Source organism: Sceloporus undulatus, chromosome 2, assembly GCF_019175285.1.
Source record: "Sceloporus undulatus isolate JIND9_A2432 ecotype Alabama chromosome 2, SceUnd_v1.1, whole genome shotgun sequence".
Lineage (NCBI taxonomy): Eukaryota > Metazoa > Chordata > Lepidosauria > Squamata > Phrynosomatidae > Sceloporus > Sceloporus undulatus.
In genome coordinates, this window is record NC_056523.1 from 189,784,621 (window position 1) to 189,797,520 (window position 12,900).

A 12,900-nucleotide genomic window follows, 5' to 3' on the forward strand; every position below is an offset into this window, starting at 1 on the left:
GTGGAAGGCAGTAGGAGAAGAGGGAAAGCACATTACAGGTGGCTAGACTCCAGTAAGGATGCCATGGTCCTGAGTTGGCAAGACCTGAACAGAGCTGTTGATAACTGGGTGACTTGGAGGTCTCATTCATAGGATTGCCAGAAGTAGAAGCTGACTTGATGACAAATTGATGATGATGATGATAGAGAGAAAACTGACAATAATAAAAAATTATCTCAGAAATTTATAAAGGATACCAAATTTACAGCGGCGCTTAGAGTTGCCAAAGTGAAAACTGGAGAAAGCTCCTATACCTTTAAGGTCTCTGTGTAAGAGGTGATTTCAGGAGGCGTCACTTTTATCTGTTTATTTTACAAGCAACACTTACTGAAATTCTTTCTTCCATGCAGCCATGGAAGGGGCAGGAGCCTTTTCCAGTTTTCACTCTGACAGCCTTACCAGTGCTGGTGCCAGATGAGTCTCCTTGGGAAAAACATTCCAGAACTGGAATAACACAGATGCAAAGGCAGCGGGCACTTGGGAGAGGACTTCTAGTAAGGACCATAATACATTGTCAGGTTAATGCAGAAGGATGCATTGCTCCCTAGCTCACAGATATCCTCCCCCAAGAAACATCTTTCAATTGTGCCTGGGAACAGGTGCCAGTAAACAGTGAAGATGCCTAAGTATCCAGAAGATGACGCCCCAGTGACTAATCCCAGTGAAAAATGGAGCAGCCATATTTGGCTTAGCTTCCGAGCAGTCCTCCAAGACAACCCTACATCACAACCCAAAGCAGTGGAGCTCAAGTCCATTGGCAGCTGCAGCCAAAAGGGAGGTCACTCACCACTGGCACAGCAGCCTCAGTGCTCTGATCCTTTGAGGTAAACACCATCAGATTGTGAACCTCACCCTTTAGGACAGAAGAAGGGTGCTGCAATTCCAAGCAGCCTGGTAGCCAAAGGAGACAGATGGTCAGAATTGCAATCTAGCAATGTCTAGAAGGCCACATGTTCTCTACTCCTGCTCCTGGGCAAATAGTCCCCAACCAGAACCTGATCTACTTGGCTAGATTCACTAGTGCTAGCATACCGCCCCACCATCCTTGGGCTGGTACTTCGGTATGAAGGGTGTACATTTACAGCGCTTTATCAATAAAAGTTAATAATAATAATACATCCCAGCAGATCATACTAGGAATGTATCTGTGTTGTGTTGTGCCTGTACATTCATGCTGGTTTGGCCTGCAAGGATCAGACCCCCTTCGTCTTCTCCTGCTGGTTAGTAGCAATAACACTCATCTCTTGGAAGCTATACAGCTACTTCACTTTCCTTGGTGTGAGGTGGTTGTCATGTAAAAATTCCCAAAACGTAATATCCTGTGCAAGATGTATTGACAGCCATTAGTTATGCAGCCTTTTAGCAATCTGCTTACAGAAGCATCTAGTTGATCATCATGGGGAAAAGGCGGCTGGACTTGACATGCCTTTAGTGTATTGTGAATACTTCTTATCAGCTTTGATTATAGGCTCTCTTCTCTTATTAGTTCTAGTCACACTCTACTTCCACTGCCTCATTTCACTCAGGCATAAAAGACTGGCAACTGAAGGTAGCATTAGTTGGGGGATTTTGTTTTACTCCGAAGGGGCTATTAGTTGCTAATGCAGACTTCCTCGATGTGATGCTTTCTGGATGCTCCATTGTCCCTCACCATTGACTGTGCTGTGACTTACAACAGTTGTAGTCCCCAACATGAAAGGCACATCAGTGGTCAGGTAAGATAATATATCTGGCTGAAAAGGAACCAGCAACCTAGGCCTGTGGTCCTCTATCCTGTGAATTTCAAGAATGACCACATTAGTACAAGAACAAATGCTCCTTCACCTCTATATTAAAACTGATATAGCTGGCAGTTTTCCAACCGCCTTTGGGTGGTTTGTTCACTCCATGAAATTTTCTGAAGACTACTTCTGATGTTTAGCTCCAGTTTGAGAGTGGACGCAGCTTCTATTAGAATGTAGAAGCAGGACTTGGAAGCTCAAGCTCTCCAATGTAGTCTTTAGATGAATACTGTACACATGCTGAAAGTAACACCCGTCCTTGGTCCATTTTTTTAACCTATTCTAGGGCTAACTCATGGCACTCATCATGATTTCAGAGAGCTGCTGTATGTTTGATCATATCCCCTGAAAGCTTCCCCTGAACGGGTCTTTGTATGTTTGCACTTCAAAGAATCATCCCAGCACTGTCTATCGTATACCACTGGGGGATCTGTCATATCCCCCACTCAATTTGGAAGACCATCAATTTCCTATTTGTTTTAAGCAATCTTCTAAAGGATTCTCAAAACCGGTTGAACAGGCAATACCTCTCCCTAGTGCTTTGCAATCCTGTGAGGGAGACCAGAGATAGTTTTAAGCTGAAAATTGTGCCCAAACTTCATTTCCCGTGATTCTTTGTTGTGTGAAAGAGATCAAAAACAGTTGAAGTATGGTGTACAGACACCTCTTGCTTTCTGATGGATCACTTTTCAATGATCTGCTCTTTCAATGCTATTAAATTATTGCCAGGACTCGTTTATTCAATGTGTGGTCCACTCTTTCGACAAATATAAGCACACATATACATATGAATACCAACTTTTAAATATGAATGCCTACCTTTAAGCACATGGCACCATGAACAACTTCTACAGTATACGACTACAGTACACAGACTGACTGAAAAGATGGCGCTTTTTGTGACCATGCTTTCTCCCTTGACTGGGCACCATCTTTTTGTTCAATCTGTGCACTATATACTGTAGAAGTGGTTTGTGGTGTTGCCATGTGCTTATAGTACAGCACTGTACACAGATTCATACTTATATTTGTGCTTATACAGTGATTTAAGACCATAGACAGTAATATGGGTTCCATATTTCAACGGTTTCCACTTTTTGACAGTGCCCTAGTCCCTAATCTGGTTTGCAAGAGTCCAGACCTGATGTCAGAGGACACTTTTTTGTTTGCTGGCTTCTGGGAGGACAGTGAACGGCAACATGGCAAGAGAGGTATGGCTACGATGTTTCAACCTCTGCCCCTCCAGATCTTTTGGACTTCAACTCCCGGAACCCCTGCCTCAAGTGCTTCTGAAAATAAAAGGTCAAAACATCTGGAGGGCCAGAGGTTGAGCACCAATCACATAAAGCATTTCCACTGGACCTGTTGAAGAATTCAACATTTTCCTTTAGCATAACAGCTGTTATACACATACTGAGGCTGATATAAACTCAACAACATAGCTATAGTTCATCAGATATGAATAGCAGACCCCACTGCACACACATACCCCAGCCAAATGTTCAAGAACACAAATGCTGTGGTCAGGATGTTTTATTAGTGCTTTCAATGCAGGCACAGCTCAGATGATGTGTGTACATACATACATACATATACCAACACACACGCACACATGCGCCTCTGAAACCACATGTTCCATCTTATCCTTTACCTCACAGCTAGTGACAAAGGGCAACAAGAATGAGGGGAAAGACTTCCAGCCACTGTCTACACTGTTTACCCTACTCAGATTTGTTTCCACGGCACAAGTCCCCAGCTGAGGAATATCTTTTAAGCTTTTAAGAAAATAAGGCTCTCTCAAATGGAAATCTAATTTCAACCCAGAGCTGACGGCAGAATGCTGGAGCTTTATCACCGATTAGGTGTAGCTATGACAATTCTAACAAGGTTTATTCTGAAAATTCAGGCTCAGGGTCTTGTCTACCTGTGAGAACCTATTCATAAGTCCACCACTTGCGCTTAACCAATCCATGTAGCCATTTTTTCTCACTTGAGTCTGTTCCTAGCAAACTAGTTCTCTGGACCAAGTGGTGGCTCCCATGTCTAGTGGAGCAGTGAACCCACTTTGCATTTTAGTCCAAATTATAAAGGAGCTATCCAATGTGCTGAAAGCTATCCCACAAATGGGTTTTACCACTTTGGATGACTCCTTCAAAGTTTGGACTAAAGGTCAGAGTGGAATCGCTGCACACACTGACATGAGAATCACCAGTTGACACTGGAACTCACACCAACTGCTAGCTTGAACACAACAACAAAATCCTCCCCTGTGCATTTTGTATGCACAGAGCCATTTGCAATCTCAGTGGATGGATGTGCTTGATATTTTGCCACCCCAGCAGGAAATATCAGCACAAATCGGAAGGACAAATCAGTCACAAAAGTGTCTAAGCAAACCACACTTTGGTCTTAAATAGATTATGTTGGGGGTGAAAATGAACAATTTACAGTGGCCATTTCCAATCAGTCCAGAGGTCAAAGAAATGCAAATTTGTTTCACTTTGTAAAGAAAGTTACAAAAACTTTAGAGCCAAGAGTAACTAACAACTTGACATGTCGATGCTTTAGAGCAGCGATTCCCAAACTTTGGTCCTCCATATGTTTTGAACTCCCAGAGCCACTAGCAAGCTTGGCCAGCAGTCAAGAATTCTGGGAAATGAAGTCCAAAATATCTGGAGGACCAAAGACTTGGAACCGCTGCTTTAGAGGAATGTTGAAAGCATTTCCCTGACAGTCTCAGTAATTAAATATAATTGCAAATATACATATAAGAAAGAAGGGCTGTAGTCCAGCCTTATCCAAAACATACTATTTTTTTATGCACAGGGACATTGTTTGGTTAAGCAGTGCTATGAGCCTGACTCCCTGCAGTCTGAAATAGTCCAAAGAAAAAGTAATCCTAAAAATCGTTTTAACAAAACAAACAGACCAGGCAGTGTGGCATTGTAAGAGGGAAATTTGGTGTACTAAACATGTACTAAATGACAGGAGGGATGTTTCAAAGAGAACGTCTCCCTTCTATAAATTGCATGGACACAAGCCGGAGCTGTGGGAAGTAAAGGAATGCTTTTCTTCAGCTCTTGCTCATTCCAGGACAGTTTGTGCAGAAGAACTACCCAAGTAGAGAGTACTTAGGATAGAGCTCTGATATCTTCGCCAATGCTACGGTCCTTAATGTCACCCAAGACATCAAGAGCCCATACAGACAGGCCAAAATAAAGCTGCTTTCTACTTAAATTATGCATGCGTTCTAAGAGGCCAGAAGCCACACCAAAGCCATGCTCCTGTCCCGAGGACTGGAGTGCAGCTTTTGGCCTCTTAAGATGCATGTGTCATTAAACCGCATGCCTCCAAAGTGACCTGAAGCAGCTTTATTTTTGCCTGTCTGTACAGGCCCCAAGTTATCCATGTCAGCTACCTCAACCTGTCCTCACACTGCCTTTGCCCAATGATCTCGCACATGTGTGGACTGTTACCAACCAACACATTGTGCAGCCAGTCTTCTCTGTATCAAAAAAAAGATTTCCAAGACTGCTGTGAGATGGAGCAGGTGGTTTCAGGCACATTTGCACAAGAAACTAGTCTCTGCAAGGGAAGATGTGGGTCAGACAAGTTGACTAAGGCAAAAGAGGAAACTGTGATGAAAGGACAAAGACCATAATCATGGAACAAAACAACAAAGTATGTTCACATACATACATGTGTGCGCATGCACACACACACACACACGCGCACACACACAAACACCCATAAGCTGTGATTGCTAGTTACATTCTCATCTCAGCTTCTGTTCGGCAAATACAGGTTTTCTCCACTGACAATTGTGAAATCAGGCCTGGATTTCAATGTCCGTTCAGGAAGCGCAAGCAACATTCCACCTTCCAACCCCCTACATTCCTAAGATAAAAGCATTCATCCTTGGATGGGGAAACCAGGGCCGTGTTTGGATCAACAGAGGGAAGTGGCCTCAGGACTCACACAGACACCTCCCTCTTCCTCCATAAGGCCTTATCAACTATGATCACAGCAGCCGTTGACAGCACAACATTCAAGAGGAAGTTAACAAAAGCATGTTTAGCAGCATGGGGAGTGGGTAGGTTGTCTTTTTATGGCGAGTTCAATGCCACTTCAGCCTATTGCACATGAAGACAAGATGTTTCCAGTCTACTCTTTTCGCTGCAGACAACGCACGCACGCACGCACGCACGCACACACACAGATACTGAGTAATAAATTATTTTCATCTTCCATGGAGCCCGCCAGTCTGGGTCTGTACCCCTAGTGGTTAATAAATAAAATCTCTCTATCTTGGGGTGAGTTCTATAGTAGAAAAGGTCAGGCCTTCCCACCAGGTACAAAAATAAATACAGGGCCATCTGTTGGGGGGAGCTTTCCTGGAGTTCTCTATGTCAGGCCTTGCTGGTGGCTGAGAAGCATGGGTGGATCCATGAGGAGAAAGCAGTCCTTGGGGCAGAGGCGAAAGTCTGAAGGCTTTCTCACGGAGCGGCTGGGATGCAGACGCAGGATTGTGGCATGAGTGGAACTTGGGCGCATCACCTTTGAGACCATCTAGAATAGGTGTGGCTGGATTTTGAAGACACTTGATGGAAAGAAAACTGGAGATGTCACTACCCTTTTGGGAATGGGAAGCATCTTTCTCTTTGCTTGTTTCATTAAGTTAGCACAAAATTAGGGGAACTGAGGATACAAACAAAAGAAATTCTTGCCTGCAAAAACCTCACTAGAATCAGAGCAGCTTTCCAAAAACACTACAGTGTACTGAATATGCTGTACTTGTGCAGCTGTCCTTAATCTTATTGAGCTTGCTTAGAATGTCCTGCTGGATAACTGGCACTCAAGGACAAACTCTTAAATTTTCTTTTTTTGGTGGGGGTCAGGTTTTACATTCTCCTGTTATTTTTACATGAAACCACTACTAAAATTACATCTGCATGTCATTATAAGCCTTGGTGAGCTTCCCTAAAATCTGTTTGTTGTGATGTGTGACCCACCTTTGCTGGTAAAAGCTACAAACCATAATCTTAAACAATGGTTTGTTGTTTGCTTATAAACTATGGTTTATTTAAACCATGGCTTGTTGTGATGCCTGAACTCACAACATGTGGCATGGTCCTTGTTTGTTTTCCCATATGCTTGTGTTGAAACCAGGGTTGATAAAAGGGACAAACAGCAAAGGCAAGCCAAGGTTTGTTCTGTGGTCTGCTGTATAATTTGTGATTTAAGTGACAAATTATGGTTAACGCAAACCATAGCTTCTCATGACATGTGACCATGTTCATTGGCTAGCACATTGGCAAATTATGTTCAAATCTGAGCTTGACTGATTTCCAGAAGGACTGGAAAAGTCTCCTTTATGGTTTAGGGTTAAGTGGGAGTGGATTAGCTTTAATTCAGTTTCTTATTTTTTGTTTTTTGCTATGAACACTACATTTTATTCTTAAAGGTTTTATTACGTGCCCTAAGCCTTTGAGGACAGCAGGACAGAAACTGAGCTTAGTATACCAGTTAACCAATTACCAGTGACCTTTGTCACATCCAGCAGGGCCTCTTGGGATATTACCTGATGGCTCCTCAAAACTCTAGCCTGCCTAGGAATCTAGTTCCATTAGACACTCCATGTACAGAATGGGTGCAGTCTATCTTCATAAAAAACTTTTCACTTAAAAAACATTTTTTCCCCAAATGGATAATTTTAAATTACCTTTCTTAAAAAAAGGTCAGTGTTTGATTTATTGGTTAACATTTTAAAATAGCCTAATATTATCCCTTTAAAAATGTGTTTCCTTTTACTTCTTCACAACAGGTAACAGGCCAAAATTTACTCAGAGTGCACATCTTAAAAACAATTGGCCCTCTATATCCATGGATTCTGCATCCATGGACTGAACCATCCATTGCTTGGGGATTTTTTTTAATTCTATAAAGCAAACCTTGCTGTTTGCCATTTTATATAAGGGACATCATTTTACAATGCTATTGTATATAATGGGACTTGAGCATCCATGCATTTTAGTGTCCAACATGGGTCCTGAAACCAAACCTCAGCAGAAGCCAAGGGCTCGCTGTACACAAGTATACCTGTATACATTTCCCTTAAAATATGTGCATTTGTTTGTCAGTATATGAATATGGTATTTTTCAGAAATTTTCTGATCAGTCGGTCCTAAATTAGAAATACATCAATGTGACTCACTTTGAAAGGAAACACACTTCAGTTAGACTTTCGGCCTCTGAAAGCTATACATGAGAAAAGAAGACTGAAACAATCAGATTAGCACCTACTAAACCCCCACATGGAAGTCTGATTTTAAGGGAGAAAAATGTAATGCTTTCCCCACAACAGAAGCCAGCTACAAAACTTATACCAGACAAAAGTCAGAAACATATCACATGGTGCCGGCTCTATGATTTGTGGGGTGGCCCTCAGACAAGGCATCCTTAGTTGACCCCCATAAGCTGCAGGGAAAGGCAGCCCAAGAAATGTCCACACTGCCTCTGACTTTCTTGGGTGATTTGTGCAAAGTGAGAATGGGAGTGCTGTTGAAGCAGTGGACTCTTGGTCACTCATGGGGGCACACGAGAGGGATGCTGGCTAATGCCCAATTTTGTTATCTTTAGAGCCAACTCATAAATAATGATTTTTGCCCCCTAATCATCCAGTTCTCACACTGGGTGGTTTCACCCAAAAACAAAACAAAACAAAAGTGCACTAGACTTTGGAAAATTTTGAGCAGCGGTAACTTAGATTTATATTTCCCTGGAGGGTTTGACTTGTCCTCTCTCTCTCTCTCTCTCTCTCTCTCTCTTATTCATTCAAACCATGTTTGTTCAGAAGAAATGGGGATGGAGCCAAGCTACTGAAGGTCCCCTTGTGGACCCTTTGACACCTCCAAGAGGGCTACCAAACTATGAGAACCAATCCAGGAGGAGGTAAAGTGTAACGGCCACCAGGGGCATGCAGCTGCTGAAGACCACGGGCAGGAAGACGAAGAGGCTGAGGAACCGCAGGGAGCGTGTCAAGATCTTTTCAAGTTCACTATGAGAACTGGGATTGGTTTTGGGGGCTTGGTGGACATGAAGTCCCTCCCCCAGCCAGAGGCTGCCTTGCCCTATCAAGAAGCCCGGGCTCTTGGTCTGTCCATGAGCACCAAGAGGGCTGGATGGCAGGTCGGTGGGCCGCTTTGGTAAGGGCACTATTGTCCGGGCTGGAACTACCAGAGGCATCACCGTGGCCTCCTGAGTGGCTGGCCATAAGCTGTTGGGTGGCACCACCCTCAGGCTGGCAAATGAGTCAGAGACCTTAGCGGGGCTTTGCTGGACACTTCCCTCTTCCAAATGATTTAGGAAGCAGCCTTCTAGTAAGGCTGGTGGACTCTCACGGCCTGGTCCCATAAACTCGGGTGGTGCCAGTGTTGTATACCCTGGTGCAAATCCCTCCTCTTCACTGTCTCTGGAGTCATCGCCCCGCTGCTTGGCATAGTGCAATGTGATTTCCTCTGCCAGGGAGCTGTTGAGTGCTCTCTCAGGGCCTGTCCAGTTGACTATCAGGTCACGGTCAGTTAAGACGCTCTGCCTCAAGGCAATAAGAGATGGTGTAGGGCTGCTGGGGTTGCCTGCGCCCTCCTCAGCCCACTCTCCTCTTCCTCCAAGCTCCTCTGCCCGGAGCCGACTCAAATGGGACAGGTAAAGCTGCTCCAGTTCCCGGTCAATGGCGTCTTCTTCTAAGCGATAGGGTAACTCTTGGTATCTTCTCAACTGGTCCTCCATACACTCCTCCATGAAAGAGCCCTCTGTGGTGATATCACCCCTGCTGTACTCAGGCACATCCAACTGCCCCAAAAGATGGGGATCAGTTCCCAGCATCAAGCCCGATGGCACTTTCAGCTCCTCGTGGCATGTCGGATGGATCTTGAAATTAAGTGAGGAGTCACTGAGATCCACAAGATGGTCTTTGGAAGGCTCCTTCTTTTCTGGAGAGTTGGTGGTGATTGTGAGTTCTGGAATCTAGGCAACAGAGGGTTGAGGAGAGAAAAGACAGAGAGAAAAAAAATGACAGGATGTGATTTTATCTTCAATTTCATCATCATCTGCACAGTTGCAGATCTATAGAGGAGAAAACAGTCGCCTATTTTAGACTCCATCTTCTTACCAGTTCCTCCAATAGGTATTTACTATTTTTCAAGAGTTCTGGTGGTGGATACTCCCAAGCACACACACTTGATAAAACAAGCCATTCAGAAAAAAAATAATCTAACAAGTTAGTTAACCCCTAAAATAAAGGAAAAGAAATGTCTGTGGAGAGGCACAGAACAGAAACCAAGAGCCCTGGGAGTCAGGTTCTAGTCCCTTATTCCTTTTGCCATCTGAGATACATTCATGCCACAAACTACAATCTCCCTGGTACTAGGACTCAGGCAAGCTTGTAAGGGTAATCACACCCCATGCCTCCTATCTGACATTCCTTCAGTATGGGCAGCTCATTTCTGGAGGAAGTTACCAAATTATACCCTGCATAAGCTTCCTATCGCTATAATTTCCATGTCTGATGGTGAATGAACAGTGGTTAACAACTCCGCTCCCTCCTCTTCTATCTGTGCATGGCAGGGTTGTTTATGCGCAGGAGCCACATCCATGCTTAAGAGGGGGCCAGGCAAACAGGCTTCACTTCACCACACACTTCATTTTGCTCACTCATGGTGTGAGTGAGGCCTCTTCTTCGTTTGCCCACTGAGCCTCCCTCACTCCATATCTCCGAGGCTCAGTGGTCAGAGAAAGGAGAGGCCTCACTTGTTTGCCCCAGACCTTATCTTCTGCTGAGTGTGAGCACCAACATTTTAAAGGGACATGGGTGAACAAATAGCCCGTTTCTGCCAAAGGTTTGGTGAGCAGTGGTGTCACCCGCACTTATTGTGTGTCCCACAGTGCATCTTGCACCCCCTGCAACACCCAGTGATGCTTCTAGAAACAGCCAACATTTAATGGGAGCATTTATGCAGATGACATTTGTCTTCTGTTTCAGTTGAACAGTTTAACCAACACCAGGCAAGCTGAAAATAAATGAGGCATTATTATAAGACGTTATTATAAAAAGAAACCTGAGAAAACCTTCATATATGCAGGTAAACTGTTAAGTTAAAATTATTCAAAGTTATCAGTATGTAGAGAGATCTTGTAGCATCTTTGAGACTAACTGAAATAAATATGTTGGCAGTATGAGCTTTTGTAGACATTAGTCTACTTCCTCAGATGCATATAGTGGAGTGGCTGCACTTTATGCATCTGAGGAAGTAGATTGAAGTCTACAAAAGCTCATGTTGCCAACTTCTTTATTTCAGTCAGTCTCAAAGGTGCTACAAGTTAAAATTATGTAAATGGCTAGTTAATTAATGATGTGAGTGGCCAATTAAACTTAGAATTTATAGCCTAAGACAAAGGAAAGCGAAATAATGATAACTAAAATTCAAGAAGGTAAAAAAATATACATATAGACCAAAGTAATATCACTAAGGCATTTCAAAGCTTCTTTGTGAAGCTATATAAAGAAGAGGCAATTGAAACAGACAAGATGCAACAGTATCTTAACAATATAGACATGATAAAAATAAAGAACAAGAAGAGTTATTGAATCAACCCATATCAACAGTAGAGCTTCTAAATGCCATCAAGAAAAGCAAACTTGGCAAAGCACCCAGATCGGATGGATTCACTTCAATATATTATAAACAGCTGCAAAATGAATTACTGGAGCCCTTGGAGGAAGTGATGAATGTCTTAAAAGAGGAGGAAATTTCTGCAAACATGGAGGGAAGTGACACTAACAGTAATACCAAAAGAAAACAGAGATCCTATGCAATTAAAGAATTACAGAGCAATCTCCTTATTAAATAATGATTATAAACTGTTTGCAAGTATCTTGGCTGAAAGACTTAAAAAATATTGACATCTGTTATCCACAAAGACCAATGAGGATTTATTCCCAAAAGATACCTAAAGGATAATATCAGGCACATACTAAATGTGATTGAATATTATGAAGCACATAATAAGAAGAAATTGGCTTTTTTATATATATATAGAGAAAGCCTTTTATAATGAAGCTTGGAAATTATTATTTGAAATATTATAAAGAATGGTGATGGGGAATAGATTCATTTGATGGATTAAATCAATCTATTCAGATCAAAATGCCCAGATAGTTATTGGAGAGAGAACAAAATCAATAAACATATGTAAAGATACCAAACAGGGTTGTTCTCTTTCTCCTTTGGTATTTGTAATGGTGATTGAAATTTTGCTACAAAATATAAAGGAAAATTCAAAAATTAAAGGCGCAAAGATCAGGGGGACTGAATTTCATGGATAATTTATGGTATCACTTAGTGATCCGTTAAATGATGGTATGGAACTAATGCTAGAATTTGGAAAATTTGAAGCAGTATCAGGTATGAAAAAGAATAAAGATAAAAACAAGATAAAACTTTTGGGGCCAAAAGTATGGATTTTGATATGATCCGTGGATAAATCGAGGGTAAAACTTAGCAGCATGTAACAAAGGATGCAAAGGATGAAGCAAAGGAAAACGATGCTAAAGAACTTAATTTTTTTCCCTGACAAGCACAACTGTTTGTGCTCACCCTTAAGGCTGGATGGATGAGAAAGTAGAGGGGGTTGATGCTTCTCTTAGGTGCTCTGAGAAGGGATTAAGCGTTCACCTTTCACCAGGAGATGGTTCCTTTTTAGATAAGAGTTAAAGTAAAGCACTTACATTGACCCGTGGATAAGCTGACCCAGGTTTTTGGGGTCAATTTTTTGACTAAAATTTCTAGACGTATACACGAGTATATACAGTATTTTGAAAATATTTACAAAAGAAGAAATCATAAAAGAAAATATGGTAAAATGGTCACAGAATTTTGGTTATACACTTGATTTTGACCAATGGGAATTAACATGGAAAAAAAGGCTAAGTTGTACTTGTTGACAGAATTTAAAGAAAAGTTATTATAAGATTTACTTTAGATGGTATTTAACACCTAATAAATTGTGTAAGATGTATGGT

General features: G+C 42.2%; 1 protein-coding gene across 1 annotated transcript in view; it reads right to left on the reverse strand.

Annotated features, from left to right (window-relative positions):
* Positions 1-3,294: 3,294 nt before the first annotated feature.
* The window catches only part of PPP1R3F (protein phosphatase 1 regulatory subunit 3F), a 66,567-nt gene continuing 56,961 nt past the window's right edge, over positions 3,295-12,900 (reverse strand). Inside the window, exon 4 of the mRNA XM_042452410.1 lies at positions 3,295-9,845. Within this exon, the coding sequence (XP_042308344.1) occupies positions 8,748-9,845 (1,098 nt within the window). The 3' untranslated portion in view covers positions 3,295-8,747. The remainder of the gene's footprint in view (positions 9,846-12,900) is intronic.